General features: G+C 39.7%; 1 protein-coding gene across 3 annotated transcripts in view; it reads right to left on the reverse strand.

Moving 5' to 3' along the window:
* The window catches only part of KLHL15 (kelch like family member 15), a 35147-nt gene extending 16124 nt beyond the window's left edge, over window positions 1-19023 (reverse strand). The window contains exons 1-3 of one of the 3 annotated variants that reach the window (XM_032389513.1): window positions 18951-19023; window positions 18177-18376; window positions 5140-5851 (exon numbers count right to left, since the gene is read on the reverse strand). In XM_032389513.1, coding sequence (XP_032245404.1) covers window positions 5140-5844 — 705 coding nt within the window. In that variant the 5' untranslated portion in view covers window positions 5845-5851; window positions 18177-18376; window positions 18951-19023. Of the gene's footprint in view, window positions 1-5139; window positions 9355-18176; window positions 18377-18950 lie in introns of those variants that run through there. The other 2 variants (XM_032389512.1, XM_032389514.1) reach the window with 2 other exon arrangements.
* Window positions 19024-24590: the final 5567 nt, after the last annotated feature.

A 24590-nucleotide genomic window follows, 5' to 3' on the forward strand; every position in this document is an offset into this window, starting at 1 on the left:
CCTCACATCACTGAAATTCAAAATGACCAATGTCAGGCCTTATCTCTGTTAACAGATGCAAAGACCCTCAGAGCTAGTAAAAACAAACAAAAAAACACGCCACAGACATCTGTGTCAGTAAAAACTGAAAATGAAGTCTAGTTTAAAAATCCACCATAGATAAAAGGAATCCTAAGAACTCTTCAACAACTATATTAAAAGGACAAGATCCTTAAATTTATTTTTAGCTTTCTTTGATTATACATTGAAATCCCCAGAATTGGGCTTGCACATCTGGAAGTTTTCCCACACTTTGTACCTTTTTCAGTGCCATTAAATTTCTCAGGCTATATTTTGTTCATGCAAACACATTGGAATTTTCATGACTATACAACAACTTCTAAACGACCCAAGTGGGCCAGAGGGTTAAGTGCATGCTTCTGCACCTCAGGGTCCTCTCCCTCCCTGCTCTAGCAGCTATCATAGGAAGCCCTTGGACTGGGAAGTGAGCAGACCTGGGTTCCACTCTGAGCAATACCACTTGTTCTGGGGTAAGATTCCTAACCTTTCTGAGCCTGTTTTCTTACCTATAAAATGGAAATAACCTGTAGACTCTACCTTTGTATAGAGCACTTGAGGCACAATCTGACATATATAAGGTATTCATGTAAGGAGAATCACTGTTTCTAAGGAACTCCGTGAGGAAATTCGGAAGCCATGAGCTCTTTGGTGACAGTCCCATAGAGTACTCAGTACAAAAGTTAAGACTGTCTGTTTTCAGCTGGGGAGAAAAGTAGAGGACGAGGGGGAAAGATATTGCAGAAGAATAAACTCCAAGATTTCGGCATAGCTAGAGGGCGAGATTCAGGTCCCTACAATGAAGGAGGGCTATTCCCTGGGGAGAGCCAGAATGCCCAGTTCCCTCACTGTGAAGCCTCTGCTCAGATCTGTTCAAAAGTTACTACCAAAGAAGAATTAAAGTCTGTACAGGTTCCTTCCACCAAGCTTTGTTCACTTGCTTTTTATTTTCCCGAGGCCAGGGTAAGGATCCTGACAAAGAGATGCCACACTCAAGTTAACTTCGTCAGCCACTCTACAGAATAGTTAGGTAGGTAAGCTCATTTAACACTAAACTGTGCGGAACATCTCGAATGGCTGAGAAACCAGAAGAGTTTAATATGTGAGAAGGGCTGTTGACCGTACGCATATTCAGAGAGTTTCTAATAAACAGCTCATTCCTTGAACTTCTAGAGCAGCGCTGTGCAACAGAAATATAAAGAGCCACAAATGTGAGCCAATGATTAATTTTACACTTTCTGGTAGCCACATTTAAAAAAGTAAAAAGGTGAAGTTGATTTTAATAATGTATTTTATTTAACCCAGTATACCCAAAATATCATTTCAAACTATAATCAACATAAAAATGAGTAATGAGATCATTTACACCCTTTTGTCATCCTAAGTTTTGAAATCTCAATTCAGACTTGCCACATTTCAAGTATTCAGTAGCCACAAGCAGTAACTGTATTGAACAGCGCAGTTCTAGAGTCATAGATATACACTAATTTCTTTATTATAGAGAGTAATCTTTTGATCTTGACTTCAGTTGGTTTTAATCTCATTAATTGAATGGAAAGGTTCTCGGTTTTTTTTTTTTTAAAGGAGGGAAATTTTAAGACTCTAAAACAAATCTAACAGAATACTATGAATAAAACTCTTGATTACCTTAGTCATAGGATCGGGCTACTTAGCCTCCTAATACAAAAAAAGACTGTAAATTCTAAGTTTGATTAGAGTTGCTAAGTGCCAAGACTTCTTCAGCATTACAACAATATTTTCCTGTAACTGTTCCTGAAAAAAACACAATGCTGAAAAGTAGATGTGTTAACAGGACACATAAGGAAAAGAGGAACTAAGTTAATACCAACACAAAGAAATACTCTGATAAATCCAGAATATGGAACACACTAAGACAATCAGTGATCTTATCGTTCTCAAAAAAAGTAGGGGACTGTTTTAGATTAAGAAAGATTAGACAGATGTGATAACCAAAAGCAATGCATAAGTAATGACTACATTCTACGGCATTTTGAGAAATGGGAAAATTTGAATATGGACTAGCTATTAGATGATATTATTGTTAATTTACTTAGGTGGAATGGCAGTGAACTTGGGTAGGAAAGAGTCCTTATTCGTAGGAGAGGCGTGTTAAGTTTTTAAGTTTTTATGAAGTATTATGATGTTTGCAATTATTTCTGAAGGTTCAGCAAAGAAAAAAAGATCTAGATAAAGCAAATATGCTAAAATGTTAACAGTTCTTGAATCTAGGTGACAGCTACACAGGTATCCGTTATACTACTCTTCCAACTTTTTATGTTTGAACATCCTCATAAGAAAAAGGAGAGACAGTTCTAGATTCAAAGGGAGACATAATAACCCAATATACTGTATGAACCTTGATTAAATCCTTAAAAAAAAAACAGCTAAAAAAAGACATTTAGGGGACAAATGAGAAAAATCAGAAAATGAAGTGCCTATTACATGGCATTAAGGAATGACTGTTAATTTCAACAATGGTATTATGGTTATGTTGAATTTCCTCACTCTTGGGAGATGAGCTGCTCCATCAAGCAGTGAGGGATGAAGTATCATAATGTCTACAACGTTCTTTGAAATGGTTTTACATAGCTAAAGCCAATGGGCAAGATGATAACAATATTAACCTACAGGATATGTTTATGGGTGATCATTCCACTATTCTTTCGGATACTTTTTTATGTTTAGAAAGTCGTAAGTTTTTAATAATTTAAAGCTAAAAATAAAAAGTGCCTATCAATATTCCATTTTTCTAAATTTCAGCCTATAGGATAAAACCACAAATCAAAACTGCCTACACTTTTCCCATGTAGATTCTCGTACTAAAAAAGGACGAGCACAGATGTAACATGTCTTTATTTCTGTGCCCTTTCTATCACCGTGCGTATATAATGGATATTAAAATGGCTTTGTTTGAGACCTGCAGCGTACTAAGTAAAGGAAAAATAGATGGGCCCTATTTTCAAGGGAGCTCAAATTAGTATGGTGCAAAATAGTTCAAATTCTTATTTCCCAACCCAATTTTCCATTTCAGTTTGGTTTATGAAGTTTTATTTCTAGAGATAAGCTCTCAAAAATCTGCTTAAGTAGTGTTTTCAAAATTTAGAAAGCCATACATCCCTCCTGAAACTAATATTACAATATATGTTAAACTCTATTGGAATTTTAAGAGAAAGATTCCTTTGACAAGCATTAACTCTCATACATCGCTAAGACAAGAATCACTGACTACCTTCCATTTGTCTTACCAGTATTACTAAAATAAAACTAAAAGATTTCTACTATATTACAAAAAATAAAGATTCCTCTGTGGCCAGGGCCTTATTAAGTTTTCCTAAGAAATTAACTCAAGAAGGAAACCTTAACATTTTTATTCTGAGATCTACCCAATACCTGGCCAGTGGTGAATAACCACCTCCTATGCTATTTAAGCAAACAAAATCCATCAGAAGGTACAAGTGATGTTTCATATAATTTACAAAACTACCCAATGGTATTAACTTTCACTTCAGCCACTGCCACTATTGACCAGCTTGAACTGGTAATTAGAATATAAAAAGGCCCGGCACTCAGCACTTAAAAATCATTTGCTGCTAACAATTCCATCATATTGTCCCACAGAAGGAGAAATTTTATTTATTTCACCAGTACTTCCATCTAGACTAAAGTTGGAGGGTTTTTGTTTTAGTAGTGGGAGTGCAATTGCATTTAATGTATAAAGACAAAACAGGATTCCCCAAGGAAAGAGAGCAATAAAAACAATAGTAAGGAAAAAAATCAAATCAGAGACAAATGATTTACATAGTTGATGTGGGGCCGATCATCACCCAACAAAAAGTAATTAAGAAATGTATTCTTTAGTTTCAATTATGTCTGCCAGATCAAGTACATTCTGAGAATAAAGATAAAATCCCATAAAATTGGGTTCTCTATTGAAAGTATAAGTTAATGACATTCCACAGCATTTCGGGGGGGGCGGGGGGGGGGGGAGAAACATGCCAGGCTGCTGAGTGCTATCTGAAGGCACAAATCTGTTTATTTTTCAAACGGTGTAAACAGCCCTCCTTTGCAAATATTGTATTTTAATCACCAGGTGTGGTAACTAAAGCTGAAGAACTATTTAACATGAAGGGTGTCGAACCAAAGCTTTAAGTGTGCTTTCTAGAAAGAAGAAAAGATGCAAGAGGTAAACAGAGCCCCAGAGGTAACCATGTGATTAGAATCCAATTAAGCAATTACTGAAACTGCTTTCTCTCCTTTCAGCAAGAAAGAATCACAAGTGAGACTCTGATATAAAAATGAAATATGCTTTCATGCAAAAAGGCCAAGGTTGTTTTGGAGAAAGACTATTTTTCAGATAGCAGAATTATTACATGGTAAAATGTGCACAGGGATGTTTGATCAACGTAGGCAGAGGATTTATAGTCTATTTAGTCAGAAATGCCAAAACAATGGTTTTAGACATAAACATGTCTTCATGGTTAAATTGTTAGTATTCATAGTGCAACGGGAAAAACAGAACTACTTAAGAGGAGGGAAGAAAATCAACTAGGTAAGGGTAGGGAAGCATCACCACTAGGGCCTACTGCTTTTCAAGAGCTATTTTATGTTTACTCACTACATTTTAGAGGAATACGAAACTGCATTAATGTACATCATTCAAAACTACAAAAACTCCTCTCAACTCTAATTTCAGCATGTATTACTTAAATTAATTTTTAAAAACAGAGCTAACCTGACCCAGTTCAGATTTAATTACTTTGTGGAAAGAAAGAAAACCTAAAGCAAACTAGGAATATTTTGGGTTAAATAATTATGCTTCAACTTTAAAAGTACTTTCAAAACAAAACTACTCTACTACCTACCTGGTTCATCTTTCGCCCACAAAATGTGTTTTTAAAAACCTAAATGCACAAGCTACAACAAATTAGACTGCTTATCCATTAACTATTCTTATAAACTATTCTCTTTTTTGCTCCTGACCAAGCCTGGGAATCCTACCTATAAAAACATACTGTCTTAACTAAACGATGAGTCCTGTCTATTGCTTTCAAATGCACTAACCTTCTCAAAAACACTGGATGGGGTCATCAAACAAAACCTGATGTTCTGAATGATGGTATCGGTATGTCTCCAGCGTCTTCTATCATGCCGCAGCCAAGACTGCACAGCCTCGTACAGCTCTATCTCTGGGAACCTGCTCAGATGATCATTATCCAAATAAGACATGAGCTTCTCAAAGCTCAGGTAAGACAGGAAGTCAGGCCTGGACATGAGTGGCACAAAGTTGTCTAGCAGAAAGGCGTCCAACTTCTCCCTGACTCCCTCGATGTTTACACCAAAATCATCTAAGAGTCTCATAATTTCTGCACAATTTTCTAAGCAGATTTTTGCTAATAGAAAAGAGCAGCAGAACTTCACCACTTCTATAAGTTGAACATACATGGCAGCCTGAAGGATCTCATGAACTGTATTCATACTTAGTTCTATAGTTCCATAATACATAAATTGAAGGACGTGGCTGAAACCAGTAGCAGTTAGACCTTTTAAATGAATTTTGTCCTGATCTCGCTCCCTCATGTCTGCAGTAAACATAATTCTGAAGTAATCACTCTGGGTGGCCAAGAGTGCTTTATGGGCCTGGAACTGATGATCTTCAATAACCAGAGTGACATCAAGAAGCAATCCCTCCTCATACAGTGCTCTGAACCCAGCAGAGACACTGGTGTCATGGATGGAGGAACAGAATCCTTCCACGTCCCCTGCCATGAATCACCTGGAAAAAAGGTAATCAAAGAAAACTGTGTTAATCATTTGCATGCATTCTGAAGACATTATTAACTTAAGAGCTTAAACAATTTTTCATAATTATCTCAATTCCACTGCCTAAGTCTTAAATGTACAAGCCCTTTGGGAGAAGACAATCTAAAGGTCTGCAGGCTCATGTTTTTGGCTTCCCTACCTGGGGAAAAAAGTCTATTGCATATCTTACAAACAATATATGCCTAGCCCACTGATTTTACACTGTTCACCAAATATATTTCAATATGTCCCCAAATTATCAACACAAAAAGGATTTTTCAGCCAAATGCTAAATTATGAGAAAAAGCAACGAAAAAGAAATTGAACCAAAGAGTACCACTGTTGACCTTGAAAAAACCTGGGAACTTACCCAAAGGAAATAATCAGATAAATATGCCAAACTGTACACACAAGATTTTTCGTTCTAGCCTTACTTATAATAAAAAACCGGAAAACATTCAAAAGCCCAACAACAGATTATTAAATAAATGTGGTGTAGTTCTCTAATGGATTACTGTAACAACTAAAAACGATGGCAGCAATCTACCTATTCTGACAAAGGATATTTATTAGGTATTGTTATGTGAAAAAACAATGAAGCAGACAACTGCAGTTTACTCGGTGTATTTTCCAAAATTAAATACACATGTGTACGTTGAGAGGAGAAAAGTCTGGAGGAATATATACCAAAATGATATCCCCGGGTGGTAAGATTTCAAGAAACTGAGGTTTACTCCTTTTCCTTTTTACTTACCTCATTAACCTTATTCTAAAAAAGTGATCACATATTGCTTATATATTTAAAATATAAATATACAATTTTTGAAGGGAATGAAACCACATTTTTGCATATCCGAGAAATGAAGCCAAGATAGTGGAATGATAATGAGATCTCCTAAGCAGAATAAACGAATTCAGTTTCTTAGACTGTTTATGAAGCAAAGTAATTTTCTCCTTTTCACACAACTACCCTCCCTCCCAGGCTGCTGGCCAGGCCAAGGGCCGCTTATCCTCTCCTCTCACCCTCACGCAGCTCCGCCCCCCATCCCCCAGTTCCCTCCCAATCCTTTAGTCTGTGCCCTGTGGAACCAGGCTTCAGAATCAACAAACTCCCCTACCAGCTCCTGCCGGTCACAAAGTTTTCTCCACAGTCGGATTTAAATACAAAAAAATACTCTTTGATAGCTTATTAAACCTACCTTCTAAGTCTTCTTTTAGGTTTCTACTGTCCTTTTTCTAAAACATGGCCTTTCGCTCAGATAAAAACCCATCTTCTATTGCTCCTTCTCACTGATCACTTACCCACATCCTGATCAATGACTCTCGCCCGCACGTTCACAGACAACTTCGGCAGCCAGCTAAGGCTCATGTTCTCCACCTCTTCAATGTTCACATAAGATCACTTGTACAAAACCCACGAAGTCCAATTTTCCTGGTCGCCTCAACTCCTACAACCTCTCCCCTTACTCCATTTTAAAACCTATTTCCATACCTGCTGGGTCTCACCACAATCTAAAACCGGTCCCCATCTAAAATCTAAACTGTCAACTTTTCACTCTGGCTTAACCTTTGCCTCTCTTTTCACTTGGCTTATCATTTCCAAACTTTACTTTCCATCCTTTTCCAGCTTAGACCTTCTGGTATTAGACCCAATCTCCCAAGTGCTTTCCTTTCCAATCTCCCCACTCTATTACCAATGCCTCCTCCTCTGCTTGCTGCACGAGCGCCTCCGGCATTATGTTAGGCATGGAGGTATGTGCCTTTCAGGAATCCCCTCTGCACCCTGGATTTGGCAGTGAAAAGGCAGCTTCCACGGCCATGCGAAAAGCACTACTTCTCCACTCTTGTGAGTTGGCTATCACTGTATTTTTCTACTTTGTTTCATCAATATGTTATCTGTGACACCCTATGTTTAATTTCTTGATCTATTAACCCATTGATTCAGCAGTTATCCCAGTCTAAAGTCATCTTTAAAAAAAAGAAAACCCTTTGTTAATCAGCAAGAAAAAAGTCTGAAAGGATAATATACCATAATGTTAAAAATGGTTATCTCGGGATGGTAGAATACCAAGCAGTTCTAATTTTTTCCCTTTTGCTAAACTGTGTTTTCTAATCTATCTGCCACAAAAGTGTACTATTATTTTGAAAGTTCATTTTTAAAAATCTTTAAAAAAAAAAACTTTAATTGCCAAATCCAATGATTATATCCTAGCCCCTATTTCTCAGAATCCTTCTGCAGCATGACTTCCTCCCTTGGCTCATCACTTGCTCAGTTTCATGATACTATTACCCTGATTGTCCTCCTATTCCTAGGCTGCTTATTTCTCAATCTCCTCCCTGGGCTCATTTTTCTTGAATGAACACTGGTGTTCCCCAGAATTCTGTTCTCAGACCTTTCCTCTTCTCATCTAAACACTGTGTCTCCTTAAATGACTTCATCTAAACCCATGATTTCTCCTATTACCTACCTTTACCCACACATTGACCATCTCTGTCCAAGTGGTGAATGGTCCACTAAATACCTCTGGGTGCCCCACTTGGATCTCAAAATCATGTCTAAAAATAGTCAATCATCATGTCTAAAAATAGTCATAATTCTACCCTCTCCCAATCAGTTCTTTCTTCTGTATTCCCCATCTTACCAAGAGGCATTCTAGGTGCCTCTTGTCCCAGTTTGTCCCTAACTTACCTTCAAGTCTTATTGATTAAACGACATAGTATGTTTACTTACCTAAGACAGCAAAGTATGCACAAGGTGAAATTATTATCAAGTTTTTTATTAGTACTCCATTAATCCAAAAGCTATACTTTCATTTTGGAAAGGCAGAACACAAAAGGACTGTTTATCATTTGGAAAAGAGATATAAAATATTTTAGACTCTGTAAGCAATGCTTGGCAGAACAACTTTACTAATACATTCAAGATGAAAGTAAGCTACTGGGTTTTTTTCCTGAATTATTTTTAAAATTAGAATTAGAACTTAGAATTTTCCAAGTGATATGAAGCATATGTACACAACTGCGTACTGGGAACAAAAGGACCATCACACAGTGTGGTATCTGAATAATCAAACATTATTGTTAATAGAGGACTACCCACATCACACTAATGATCAATTTTCAAAATAACTGGAATTAGAAAACACAATAAGTTAAACCAGATGAAATATCTGATACTTCATTATCTTTCTCAGGATCACCAATTATCACTGACTTGTCAAGATATCGGTCACATTTAATGGAGATTCAGTAGTACAAGACTGGACATTAGCATTCATATACTTGAGAGCAGACTGCTTTGTGTTTTATAATCTGTTATTTTGATAGTGCCTAAAATACCATATATTTCACTTGTCAAAGTAACCCTCTCTATTCAACAGCTATCACTATCTGATAAGGTCTCAAACAGCTATTACTGACCTTCCTGAAAAAGGTTCCATCTAAAGGAAATTTTTAAAAGGAGATACTACGCGGGTGCCTGGGTGGCTCAGACGGTTAAGCATCTGCCTTCGGCTCAGGTCATGATCCCAGAGTCCTGGGATCAAGCCCCGCATTGGGCTCCCTGCTCAGCTGGAAGCCTGCTTCTCCCTCTCCTACTCCCCCTGCTTGTGTTCCCTCTCTCTCTGTCTCTGTGTCAAATAAATAAAATTAAAAAAAAAAAAGGAGATACTATGCTGCAATAAACATAGAGATGCATATATCTTTTTGAATTCATGTTTTCATTTTCTTTGGGTAAATACTCAGAAGTGGAATTACTGGGTCACATGGTAATTCTATTTTTAATTTTTTGCAGAAGCTCCATAGTGTTTTCCACAGTGGCTGTACCAATCTGCAACAGCCAAGATATGGAAGCAACCCAAGTGTCTACAGACTGATGAGTGGATAAAGAATGTGGAGATATATATATATCACACACACGCGCACATACACACACTGGAATATTACTCAGCCATAAAAAAGAAAAAAAAGAATGAAATCTTGCCATTTGCAACAAGATGGATGGACCTAGAGGGTATAATGCCAAGTAAGTCAAAGAAAGACAAATACCATATGATTTCACTGATATGCAGAATTTAAAAAATGAACAAGGAAAAAAAGAGACAACAGACTCTTAAATACAGAGAACAAACCGGTGGTTGCCAGAGCGGAAGTTGGTGGGGGGAATGGGTGAAATAAAGAGGATTAAGAGTACACTTCTCTTGATGAACACTGAGAAATGTATAAAATTGTTGAATCATTATATTGTATACCTGAAACCAATATAAGGCTGTATGTTAATTGTGCTTGAATAAAAAAATTAATAATTCAAAAAAAATAAAAGGAGAAACTATGCTTTCTCAAAAGAAGCAATCTAATGGTTCCAGATACTTACTATGGTAGAAACACCATAGAGCAAAGAAGGGGAGGCGGGGGAAGAAAAGGAGAATGGTAAACTGGGAGTCAAAAGACCCTAAAAATATAAGGACAGCACCGGTACTCCTCTGGGCACCCAGCCCACTAAGAGGGACTCCAAGCAGGCAGGCTTCCACTCTGTGATCCTGTCTGGTCACATGAGGTCAGACTGGGGTGAGAAATAGGCATCAAGATGAACTCTCTCTTGTCAAGAATTTAGAAAAGGGAAAAAGAGATGTGCACTGTGTATGACTAGAACTGGAACATGTCAAAGAGCAGCTGTGGGCACCAACTTCTGCCTGCCATGCGGGTTGAGTATCAGAGAAAGCCAGTGAAATGAGAAAGAAGAATAAAACTAAGAGGACAGGGAGTGCTCCCCAACACCCTCATTTTTCCAGTTGCTAGGCCAACCTCTATTCCTGCCCCCAGGTTCTAAGAGAAGTCCTTCCGTGCTTAGAATGAATTCCTTTTTTTACTACCTTAGATGGGTTTTTCCTTGGTATTATAGTCAAGGTCCCTAACTAACAGGGTTTTAGAACAGAAATTGCTATACTTTAAGTTACCCAAACTTTCTTGGTCTTATTCTGCATCTGTAAAATTGAGAACATTGAACAGGATGAACTCAAAATTTTTAGTCATAAACTTGTCACTTATTCTCCGACAGAAGTATAATGCAGTTACGTAGGCATGCAGACTAAATAAACTATAGTTATTTTTCAAGTCTTAGCAATGCATTTGTCAAGTTTACTTGATTTAATTGACTCCTAAAACTAATTTGTGATAGCTGGGACATCTCAGTAACTTCTTTTCTACATGAAAAAGCTTGGTGCATCTATCAACAAGACTAACAGCTTTAGAGCGGCAGCGGTATTTTACATTTTAATGGGAAGCATGTGTATAAGCAGAAAATGATAAAATGCTCAGTGATTAACTGACCAACATTTAATCTCTAACAGAAGTAGTGAGTTAAGAGTACAGGTGTGGAGTTAGGTGCCATGTTTGAATCCCGGTTCTACCTCTTACCAGCTCTGTGACCTTGGGGCAAGCTATTTACCCTCTCTGTGCTCTAACGTCCTCATCTGTAAAAAGCGTCATCAGTATCAGTAGAACCTTCCTCATAAGGGTGCTGTGAGGATTACATGAATTAATACACGTAAACACTCAAAAACAGTATGTGGCCCTTAAGGAGACCATAATGTTAGGGCTTATTATGCCCCTTCTGTTGGTGCTACTGGAACCAATATAATAGACCTGACCCTTTAAGAGTCTGGTTGTCTCTGGAAAAATCCTTCTCCTTAGCCACAGCACTTCCTTCAAACCCCAACCTGCCTTATCAGCGAAGTCTCTTAGGACCCAGGCCAATTCTAACCTGATAAAGACACTAAGGTTGACAGGTGAAAAATTTCAAGGTCATACAACTATTTAGAGAGAGAAAACTAGAATCCGATTTGCAAAAAAATACAAAGAAATCTGTATTCTGTTGGAAAGAGCAAAACTTTTGAAATTAAGAGTGCTCACTAGTACTTACCACTGCATGACCTGGAGAATTTCAGTTAACTCCTGACTTCAGTTTCCATCTACACATTAGGAATTATCATCACCACCTTATTATTGAGTTGCGGTGGTGATTAAATGAATTCACTTAAATGCCTAGCCCAGAGCAAGGCACTCCACCAGAGGTCTCTCAATCTTGGCTTCCATTGTCCACTTCTTGCCTATTGCTCCTTTATCATTCACAAAACCAAAGGAACTTGATACCCCTCAAAGTCACTGCTACAGATCCCACACCTCCCTAGGTAAGTTTATAAGAGATTAGGAGATGTACTGGTAGTCAAAACACTGGACTTCATTTTGCAATGGCATTATTTCCCATTTTTTCTCATCACACAAGTATAATTTTCCAGCTTTTATGGGCTGTTCAAGTTCTTCCGCCTTAACCAGAGTAGCTACTCTCTACATCTGTGCTGTTCAATACACAAGCCACTAGCCACAGGACTATGGAGCACTTGAAATGTGGCTAGTCCAAATTGACATGTGCTATAAGTATAAAATGGATGCCAGATTTTGAAGAGTTAGTACAAAAAAGAAAGGGTCAATTATCTCAATTTACAAATTTTTCTACTGATCACATGTTGAAATAATATTTTGGATATAATGGGTTAAATAAGATATATTAAAAGTAATCTCACCGTTTTTTACTTTAAAAAAAAAACACCCGTGAGAAAATTTAAAATTACACATATCTTGTATTATATTCTACTGGACAGCACAGATCTACATCAATGCTTAAGGCATCAAACAACCAAACTTACAAATGAACACGTGAAACAAAACCAACTTGTTCACAATCCATACCCCGGAAGCTACAAAGAAAAGGAAAAAAAAGTGAGGCTTAAATTAAAATAAAAACACAAAACACATATATAAGCAAATAAAAAAACATTAATTAGAGAAAGGAAAGTATAAGAATACGAAAAGAAAAACATATAAAAACTTATGTATAAAAATTCTGTAAGGGGCGCCTGGGTGGCTCAGTTGGTTAAGCGACTGCCTTCGGCTCAGGTCATGATCCTGGAGTCCCGGGATCGAGTCCCGCATCGGGCTCCCTGCTGAACAGGGAGCCTGCTTCTCCCTCTGACCCTCCCCCCTCTCATGCTCTCTCTATCTCATTCTCTCTCTCAAATAAATAAATAAAATCTTTAAAAAAAAAAAATTCTGTAAGAATTATAGCAATTTATGGAATAAATAAATAATCATAAAAATGAATCACTGTAAAACTAAGCTCAAATAAGAACTATAAATCAATGAAGGATGGTGAAAAAAATCCATTAAGGGGCTTTGAGAAGAGAGATTTACTGACATACAAAATGTTCAATGTACAGAAATTTTGTATCCTCACTTTTCAAAAATGGACCATCAGATTAAAGGAAATCAAGGTTTATAAACCCACACATATATATATTTGACACTTGGCCTTCAGAATTTCAAATGGCTGTTTTTTTTCAAAAGCAGAACCAACTTAAACTAGTGACAAGACATACACTACTAGGAAAGAAATATTGAAGAGTTTGTCTTGTTCAACTTGGCGCTGATTAGAAAAAAAAAGAAAGCCTCATATTTTCTACACATAAGAATGATTAATATAGCGACTTCCAAAGTGTAGTCCAGGGACAAATGGGGTCCTCATCTCCTTAAAGGACTCCACAAAGTCAGAACTATCTTCATAGTAATAATTTTAAAAGTTGTTTTTTTCACTTTCATTCTCTCAGTGTATTCCAGAAGCTACATGTGTGATAATGATAACAGATTAAATGCAGAGGCTGATAAGAAGCCCATTGTCTTCCATTAAGTCAGACATTAATTAGATCTGCAAAAAGGTAAAAATTAGATCTTCTCACCAAGTTTTATATGGTTTTGGAAAACATTTAATTTTCATCAAAAATGCTACTTAGATTAACGTGTAATGGGTTTTTTAATATTCCAGTTTTAATTTCTATTATGGCAAATATAAACAGATAAAACCCACATAACAAAAGCTCTTTAGGATCTCCAAAATTGTTAAGAGAATAATGAGGTCTTGAGACCAAAAGGTTTGAGTACCACTGATGGTATGATCAAGAGATCAATGACAACACATGCATATACACAAAACATACTCTTCCTACCTCTGCCCTGGAAGACTATTACTGCTATTTATATCACAGAAATTTCTAACAGTTCAAACTCTCTAGTGACCAGTAAAGAAAGAAGTCTGGTAGGGGTAAAATTGGACAGGAAATTAAAGGCAAAGAAATTAAATGCTTCCTTTTCAGTTAGAAGGCTGCCATTCCGATTTGAAGGCAAAATTCAAGATGTTTCAAAATTAACCTCCATGTTTATGCCATAAGCATTAATTTAATGTTTTCACATTCCTCCCAAAGGTCCTTAAAAATTCATACAAAATCCTAAGTCATTTGGAACAAAAGCTAGATTCTCAGAGCTTGATATACTTCTTTTCAATGAAAAATTTAAATTATTTCATACCACCTTCATCCTCAAACAGGTAGCTTACCAAAGTTGGTGCCTAATGCAGAAAATCCCATACTCACACACTGAAAAGAAAATGCAAGGCTTACTACAGATAAAAATAGAATTAATTTCTGAGTCATAAAGTTTATCACCATTTCTGTAACTTATAAAGAAAAAATTTTAAGTTCAGCAATCTCAAAGTGGCTAACTTCTCAATCTAAAAGGCAAGAAAAATTTAAAAACAGACTCATTGTATTAGCTCTATTAGCAGTCATTTTACTCTTGGATACACTATTCAAATTGAGAAACAACTCAGTTTAATATGGGAGGAAAGGCTGCATAACTTTAATTTGTTTAATACTGGAAATTCTTTCTTGTCTATCTAAATGTTTTTATAACTCAGTACCAAATTGCAAATGACCGTTTAAGCTTTTAGGAAGGCTCTGGGTTCTCCAGCCCCAGGTTGGCACCTATTACCCAAATTACTTCACTTTTCAGGTATGTTTAGCATTTAATCGTTCTATAATACAAGAAACCTTGCAAGAAAAAAATCACTCCTACTTCAATGCTATTTTTTCATCAGAAGATTTTCATTTAATGCTCCTCTGCCTATTCCTCAGTACGAGCAGTAGTAGTCCAAGAGTGATGTCATGGAAAACAGCTTCCCTAGCCTTTAGAGATTGGATCCAGTGAGAATTCTAGGAAAAGCCTCTATTGGGGAATAAAACCCCAAATCTTCTGAGTTATATCCTAACAAGAAATCACCAACATTATAATGTTAACATTCTAATTCTCTATAAGAATTATACAATCAAACTAAATCTTTCAGAAGGTCTTGATGTTCTGATACAGATTTACTGCAAATCTTTAAATGGTGTAAAATCATTAACTAAATTCAATGATTTTATCAGAGACAAAGGAATAAATTTTCTATCTGTTCTTATTTGCTTCAATGATTCAGCCATATAAACTTTAAAGGCCTTATATTAAAAACAGAGTATCTGAGGAAATACCTTGCCTTTTCTAGTTTCTTCCAAAGTAAAAATTTCTAATTCTGAAAAGGCCTTCCACTTTTGGACCAGTAGCAGTACAACATATACCCACAGCAAAGATGAACCATGAGAGCCCCTCTAACCATTCTTACGATGGTAATAATAATTATCTCCCATTACTCTCCCCCCTTGTTCACCCTGCCCCAGATACACTGGCCTCTTTTACTGTTTCTTGGAAACAGTCACACCCCCACCTTAAGGCTTCTACACTCGCTGTTCCCTCTGCCTGATCACTACATCCCCAGATATATATGGCTGCCTTCAAGTCTTTACTCCAGTGAGGCCTTCCCCAAACCCCATCTTTTAAAAAAACAAAAAAAACCCCAAAAACCAAAAACCTCACCCGCCCCCACAGCCAGAAATCCTCACTTTCCCTTTCTGCTTTATTTTCCTCTATAGTATATTAAAATAGAGATAACAGGCCCTTTTCCTTAATTAGTTGCTTTTTATGTTTTTTTTTCTCTTTTCCAGTTTTGCTTTGACTGTTGTATCCCTCACAACCTAGAAATAACAGCACTTGGCACATAATAAGTGCTTAATAAATATTTGTTGGATGAAGAGATAAATTTAATCTTCATAATGCTCCATGTTCTGTAACCATCCCCGATTTAAAGATGAGAAGAATCAAAAGCTCACAGAGGTTAAGGAACTTACCCAAGGCTATGATTCTTAAGTGGTGGAGTTGGGGTCTGCCCCACTTCAGAGCCTGTGTTTAACCAGTATCCTACAATGCTTCACCAATGACTCTTTCAGTTCTCTTCAATAAAAAACCCCACACCAACTACAGCATTCCAGTTGAGAGAGAATATATGCTAATAAATTAATTCAATCCCTTAAATATTCATTCCTCTCCTAGTTAATGTTATTTACTCTTAAAATATTTACAACGTGAAGGGCAAGCTGACAGAAGGCAAGCTAATTTTGGGGGTCCAAGTGAAATGAAAATTTGGGCCCCCTTATCCCAAAGCAGGAAAAAAATGTCGTTAAAGGTACTAAAATAAAAAGCTCTCTCCTTTCTTCTGTGGTTTCTCTCAACTTGTCATGGTGTTTTTTTATTTGTTGTTTAATGCGTTCTAAGTGAAGAAAAATTAAAAATTTAAATTAGCATGAATTTTACCATTCACCTTTATATTGTACAATGCCAGTTTTACATGCAGATTATTACACCAACTTCAGGGCCCTTCTGAACACCCATGAAGCCAAGCCAGCCCTGGTTCCAAGATTTTAGCCCCAGATAACCCAAATCAAGGCAGAGAGAAGGTCAAACCTTGAAATTCCCAATAAAGCAGTGATTTGCCAAAATTTTATCTTCAGGACAAATGATAAGTCCAGTGTATAAAAGCTAGCACATTAAGATAGGCTCTTCCATTTGCTAATTTAATTGTGCCCGCTTAAATCTTTCTTTTTACAAAACACAAAAGTATACTCTAAAAAACAACTGGTATTGGGTTATAAAATAAAACATTTCAGAAAAAACTCAGAAAACCATTTGTTGGCTAAAAATAACAATATACTATGATAAATGCTTCTCTTTCACTTTTTGTGGACCATTTTTAAGCCAAACCATACTACATTTTTGATGTACCCAGTAGGAATTATTCCATACTGATCTGTTACACACATATATTAGTTCTGACAAATAATAGATCCAATTTCTCAAGTCACAAATATTTACTCTTCTATTATTCCTAAGTTAAATCAGCAATAGAGTGCAAATTAACACCAATTCCCACTGAAGAACTGGTTCTAAGCACCTACTAAGTGCTGATGATTTAAAAAGAGATTTATGTTATATAAACACTATTACATTGTCAAAAAGTTGAAAATTTCTATACATTTTAAGAATTACAGAAATCTGAATGCATTTGTAAGCTCTTAAAAAACAATTTTCAAATTAGTAGATATATTCAGGTATCCTGTTCCCTAGATATGAAAAATACCATTAAAATTAGAGTATATATCTTAAAAGCATTTTCTAAGTTCCCATTAAATCAGATAAACAAAAATAAATTCGGAAAATACATAAGACTAAAACATCAAGTGTTAAATAAATATTCCGAGTAAGAAAAAGGGCATAAGCGGCCTAGAAAAATGAAAAGCAAAGCACTACAGTAACGTTAAATTTGAATTAAAGAATACCGTTATTTAAATAAGCAGTTAGCATTTCGTAGGAAGGCCAAGCAACGTGACTATTATATATCCAGTCGATTCACAGCACTGCTTCGCTATTCCATACTTATGGCTTATACTTATAATACAGGGGAAAAAAAAAAAAAAGAGGCAGCAACAGTTAGCCACTACAACATTAACCACTCTGGCAAGGGTTACTTAAAAAAATCGCTTTGCATTTTTACAACACTTTACAGCTATAGGTTATTTTCACGTATATGACCTCATATAGTCCTCACTACCCTGTGATGTGGCTATTACTGCCTAGATTTCATAGATAAGAAACCGATGTTCGGTAAGCGATTTTCTCAGCGTCACCCAGTCGAACCCAGACCTTCTGATTCCACGTTTTATGCCTCGCATTTCGCATAGTTCTATTTCAGGCATAAACAGAATTTTTAAAGGGAAGGAATGGGTTAGGGAGAAAATAATCATGGTACCTGCAGCTGTGTGCTGCAAAAAATGGCTGAATTATGCTTCTTCCGTTTTTTTTTTTTCCCCTCCTTGAAAAAAATATTTCAAACAATTTAAGTAAACTCAAAGACAAATTAGGTCCCGGCGTCTACCAAATGTTTGACTCGGGTCTGTGCAGAAAACGCTACCGAACCCGTGCCGAGCGCCGGGCCGCGGACGAAGCCCGGGCTCTTACAGGCCGAAGGGCCAGGGGCGGCTACGCACCTCGGGGGTCTGTCCAACCTCTAGTGGACGGCAGTCTGCATCAGGAAGAAGCGGGCCGGCGGGCCGGGCGGTGGGCGGTCGGGCGCCGGGATGGCACTCGGCAGGCTCCTCGAACCTCTACAAGGGGCCGCTCCCGGGCCGGGCCGGGGCGCTCCGGCGGGGGGCGAGTCTGCGCGCCTGCGGGCCCCTCGGAACCAGTCCTGGGAAAGAAGACAGCACTGAGTCGCGAGTCGAGACAGTCGGGCTCGGCGCAAGGCGGCGCGGCGTCGGGGCCGGGCCCGGCCTTGCCAACGCCAGGGGCCTCGCGGCGCCCGGCGGGGCTCGGCCGGAGGGCCGACTCGGGGCCACGGGCGGGGGAAAGGGCTGGGGGGCCGCGGGCAGCGGCAGAAGCACCGGCGGTAGCGGCGTCGACGACGGCGTCTCCGGGCTTCTGCCCCGAAGCGCGCCGAGCCTCAGGATCACCCACGCCGGGGGTGGAGGAAGGCGGGAAAGGGGCGGGCAAGGGGCGGAGCGTGCGGGGCCACGAGCCAGGGGCCGCTCCGGGCCGCGCGCCCCCTGCGGGCCGCGGGAGCCGCCCGGGGCCGGCCCAGGGAGGCGGGGCCCGCCGGCAGGGGGTTCCATGCGCCGTCGTCGCAACGCGGAAGCCTGCCACGCGGGTAGGAAGGTCGAAGGGCGGGAAGACGAGAGTTGGAAAGCAGGCCTCGGTGGCGCCCTCGGCCCCCATCGGCGCCTCGAGGGGGCCCGCGCGCGGGCCGCGGCCCGGAGGGTGTTTACCTTCCCCCTGGTCGAGCGCCAATGCCGCCATATTTCAGCCAGCACGCGTCACTTCCGGCGCCGGGGGAGCGGGAGCGGGTGTGGGAGCGGGGTGGGGGCAGGGCTATCCCACGCCCGCGGGGCCCCACGTTCAGGCTGGCCACGCCGGCGGGCCCCACCGAGGGAATAATGCGGCCGGGCGCTGCACTGCGGGCCCGGCCCAACGCGGTTTCCCTCGTGCCGTCGCCGTCGGGGCTGGGAACGCTCGGTGGTGCTTGTCTCCCCGCAGCGGTCCCGCTTAGTCTGCACGAGCGGTGGGCTCAAGCCACGGCGATGCGCCCACCCTCGACAAGTTGAGGATCGGGACGCCAGGAAAATGTCTTTTTGCATCTTGAACGCCACGGTGGGGGTGGGGGAATCTGCGACGACGGGGAGGAAGCCTTGCCATAGCTACCTGTTATAAAATTGACTACATCTGCGCCAAATGACATCATTTTTGTAAGGCAATTTGCAGGGGATTATTGCGTCATAGTTCCACTTGGCTTATTACACAACAATTACACGTTTCGGAAATGCATTTCTCAGAGGTGGGAAAATTCATAGAAAACGGCGTGTCTGCACCACACAGAAATGTCGAATCTAAAAACGCTGTTCTATTTGCGTCAAAATAAGATGGCAAGGACGAACATTCAGAGAGCAGTGATTTTGGGGGTGGTTATTCTTTTTAAGTAAACCAGCTGTAGAATTCTAGCAAATGCTTTTAAAATATCGCCTTTTTTTGATTTAAGAATATTAAAACTACTGTAGGACGGTTCTGTAAATTTGTTATTGTGAAATCTCTTTGTGAGAAAAATGTAAATGACAGAAATACACAGCTGGAGGCCAGTGGTTCTACAACTAACCTTAAATTAAGCCATCCATTGCTCATTTCTAATCCTAAACTGAGGAATTTCTCCTACCCCAACCCCCACCCCACCCCCCGCCGCCATTTTCTCTCTAGACCAATATCCCGATGAATTTACAGTGAGGTGTGTGGCTAAAAGCGATCATTATCTCTTTCTAGCAAACTTGAACATGTCATGTTTCCCAGGAGGCCAAGATAGCACACGGTGTACTGTTTTGCTGAAGTAGACTAGTTCGTGGGAAAAAATAGAGAATCACCTCAATCCTTTGGAAACAGGGAAATAAGCTTACCTTTTCTGACTTAAACTATAAAACGAGCTTTAAAAACTATAAACCCTAAAATATGGCATACATCCAACTTTAAACATTTGAGTTTTCATACATTATTCTTGAACATTTAAAAGTGCTGACTTTTGATTTTTGTATATTAGCCAACATACATTTTGAGGTATACATTACATAGTGTAGCACTGATCTGTCGACTTAGGTTCTTGATTCAAGCAGGAACCGAAATGTGTCTGTGTTCTGTGTAGCTGGTATGTATACCTACAGTGAGTGATGTCCTAAACCACTGTGATTAGTACACCCTTATTACGACATTACCTGGCCTCATATCTGGCGTTTTGTTATGTCCAAAAGGTTCTTTTTTAAAATACTGTTTCTGAAACTGGGCTGTGTCTTTTCACCAATCTGTATATTTACTATATAGAGTCCATTCTGGGGGGGGGGAGTTCTATTTAATCAATGATACCTCTTTCACTCTCATTTTTTAAAAGTGTTTTATAGAAGGATCTAGTACAGTAAGGAGCATTCTGTTTCTCTGAGACCAAGCAAAGTAAAACCAGGTCATTTAAATAAACTAACTCCTCCAGGTAATTCCTGTATTCAATTACTTTTCCCACCAATTACTGGAAAGTAATGGGAGCTCCCAAATACCTTGAGGACATCCTTTCACACTGGTAGGGTCCCACAGGGCAAATGGAAGCTGTCTTTTCCTAGCCCTCTAACTTAAGTGTTTGAGAATACTCCTCAAATCGGCTTCCTCGCAGTCTGAAATGTCCCAAGCATGCTAGAAGCTTGGGTCTAAGAATAGTGGTAGAGTTGGAAGAAGTTCCTACCTGGAGGTTCTGAGGATTTAGGACACTGTATAATCATACCCTGCCCACTTTTTTTTTTTTTTTTTAAGAAGTCAAGGCTTTTTAGAAACCCAGAGTCTGCAGTAAGTTAATTGTCTTGGTAATCACTTTGCATGTAAGTGGCTCCCACCTTAATCTCTGGGAATCAAAGAGTTTTATCTTCAGTGAACTCTGATAAGGTTACATATGCATCTCTTCCCTCTTGAACACTGTTTTGACAGACGCTCTGTATCTGTTCAGGGGTTTTAAGGCATCTTGTTGAGGTCCAGTCCATTTCAGTCCCTCAGGGCCCACCAGCATCCCCCCCACAATCAGTACCAACTTCTGCCAGTACACACCAAGACCTGTACACTGGCACATTCCAACAGGATGGTGGCTGTTGTCCTAAACATTATTTTTTGGTCCGTATACCACATGGAACCTTCAAAATGCAATCTGAGGGACTCCTGGCTGGCTCAGTTGGAGAAGCATGCAACTCCTGATCTGAGGATCATGAGTTTGAGCCCCATGTTGGGTGTAGAGATTACTAAAAAAAATAAACTTTTTAAAAAAGTGCAATCTGAGAGTCCCCAAATTTTCCAGCCTTTAAAGTTTGTTGTTTTTACAGCCCAATAGAATAACTTGAGCCTTGGAGCGCCTGGGTAGCTCAGTCAGTTAAGCATCCGCCTTCCGCTCAAGTCATGATTCCAGGGTCCTGGGATCGAGCCCCGCATCGAGCTCTGCATCAAGCCCTGCATCGGGCTCCCTGCTCTGCAGGGAGCATGCTTCTCCCTCTTCCTCTGCTGCTCCCCTTGCTTGTGTGCTCACGCTCGCTCTCTTTCTCTCTGCCAAATAAGTAACTAAAATCTTTTTTTTAAAGTAACTTGAACCTTTATGTTGCATGACTAACAGGAAATGTGTGTCTTCATGAATGTTGGAGGATTCCTGGCTAATGCCTACACACCTTGGTTGTTCCTGGTCTCCTGTCACTTGGAATGGCTCCTTGTAGCTTCTCTCCTATTTTCTCTAGCCTTCTGGTCTGTCACCACCTCTCCACGTTTCTCCCACTCTCCCCGTGTACTTCCCAACTCACAAACTTGACTCTCCCTAGCAAAGCAAGGGAGAGTCAAGCAAAGCAAAGACTCTTCTAGCAAAGCAAACCCTAAGGCCATCACAAGGAAACTTCAATCTCTTTAAACAGGACATGGCTTCTAGAGATCCCTGGACAGAGATGTCTTCTCTGGTCATCTCTAAGTCAGATCTGTGGCCATTAGGTGGGAACCCTTTCCTAAGCATAGTAAAGGGTTTGTCCCATCTCTCTTTCCCGATCTCATGAGCCTTTAAACCCACCCCCTGGGCCCAGGTAGGAAAGTACCAGGTCCCTAAACATCCAAAAGGAATGTGGACACACACAGAAAACCATCAAAGGGTACTCCCCCTCCATGAGACAGAGTGTATTTGAAGTATTTACATTTGTGTTAGTTCATCCATGTGGGGAGTTACCTCAATGAAAATGAATTAATAACTTATCTCTGTATGGCCAAGAGGACTCAACAATGTGATTCTTTCTGGAACCAAATGCTTCTTCATATTTCACTTCCATCCATAAAGCCCTAGCAGGCAATTCTCTGCTGGCAGTTGTGAGAATAACCGCTTTGTGCTTGCAGCCAGCATCTAACAAGGGTTTAGAAACATTCAGGTTTGGTCTCAGAGTCCCCAACACATTGTGACAGGTTTAGACAACATGGGGTGCCATGTGAGCGAGCACAAAGGTAGGGAGATGTAATCCAGGCTTGAGACGGTCAAGCAAGGCTTCTCAGAGGCAGTAATTTCTAAATGCAGTCCAAAGGGAAGAAGTACAGGGGAAAGGGAAGAGAGTAAAGGACCTCCTGCAGCACAGTCTGTTCCAGGCTGAGGAGAGGCAGCAGGGCAGCTTTATTTAGAGAACCGCTGATAATTTAGTAGGATTACAGTGTAGGACAGAAGGGGAGAGGGAAAAGAAGAAAAACCACGAAGGCTGCTGAATATAGACTGAGGCAGTGAAGGCTTCAGCCCTCCTGTGTGGCCTCTCATGCCATGCTCGCTCTTTCTTTCCCTCTTTCTTTTTCTTTCTTTCCCTCTTTCTCTTTCTTTCTTTGGGATTTTATTTATTTATTTGACACGGAGAGAGAGAGCACAAATAGGCAGAGCGGCAGGCAGAGGGAGAGGGAGAAGCAGGCTCTTTGCTGAGCAGAGAGCCCGATGCGGGGCTTGATTCCAGGACCTTGGGATCATGACCTGAGCTGAAGGTAGATGCTTAACCGACTGAGCCACCCAGGCGCCCCACGCCATGCTCCTTCAACTGTACCATGCTATTATACTAATGAACATACTAAATGATCTTGCATTTTTACTCCTATATAATTCCATAAATTGTTCATTTACTATAGTAATCTACTAGTAATCTAATCTATACTAATCTATGCTAATTTATTTGTTCATTCCATCAGTATTTATGAGTGCCTACTCTGCGCCAAGTCCTGTACTAAGCACTGGGGATCTGTCAGTGACCAAAACATGACAATCCTTGCCATCTCAAAGATTAAATAAATGAGGTAATAAATAAGCAAATTATGTGGCCTATTAGAATGTGATGAGTGCTATAGGGAAAAACAGCAGGATAAGAGATTAGGAGTGTTGAGGAGGAGAGCTGTTCCAGTTTTAACTAGGATGGTCAAGTTGGAGGTTGCACTTGACTTAAAGGAGGTGAAGGACCAGATTGTGTAAAGCTTTGTAGACCACTGTAAGGGCTTTGGCTATTGAGAAATTGGGAACCATTGGAAGCTCTTGAGAAGAGGAGCAATATAATTCACACTAAGGCTGCTGTGTAAATAATAAGAGTTTAGGGGCACCTGGGTGGCTCAGATGGTTAAGCGTCTGCCTTCGGCTCAGGTCATGATCTCAGGGTCCTGGGATCGAGTCCCGCATCGGGCTCCCTGCTCCTTGGGAGCCTGCTTCTCCCTCTGCCTCTCTCTCTCTCTGTCTCCCATGAATAAATAAAATAAAATCTTTAAAAAATAATAATAGTAAGAGTTTAGGCATAATGTAATGTACAACATGATGACTGTAGTTAACACTACTATATGTGATATTTGAAAGTTGCTAAGAGAGTAAATCCTAAAAGTTCTCATCACAAGGAAAAAACATTTTTTCTCTTCTATCTGTATGAGATGATGGATGTTAACTTATTATGGTCATCGTTTCACAATATATTTATGCCAAGTCATTATGCTGTACACCTTCAACTTACACAGTGCAGTATGGCAGTAAAACTGAAAGGAAAAAAACACACACACAAAATACACACACACACATAAATAATAAAATAGGCTATTTAAAAATTTAAGTGGACAAATGTGGAAGCAGGGAGATGGGTAAGGAGACTTTTCTAACAACGGAATAGAATAGAGGCTAAAGGAGAGACTGTAGGAAGTGGCCAGACTGCAAATATTCTGAAGGTAAAGCCAACAGGGTTTCCTGGATGTAGGAATAAAGGAAAGAGAGGAGTCAAGGATGTCACCTAGGTTTCCAGCCTGAGTGACCGGAAGGATGGAACTGGCATTTCCTGAGATGGGGAAGACCTCAAGAGGAACACGTTTGAAGG

This window comes from Phoca vitulina, unplaced genomic scaffold (genome assembly GCF_004348235.1).
Source record: "Phoca vitulina isolate PV1807 unplaced genomic scaffold, GSC_HSeal_1.0 scaffold55, whole genome shotgun sequence".
NCBI classification, from domain to species: Eukaryota; Metazoa; Chordata; class Mammalia; order Carnivora; family Phocidae; genus Phoca; species Phoca vitulina.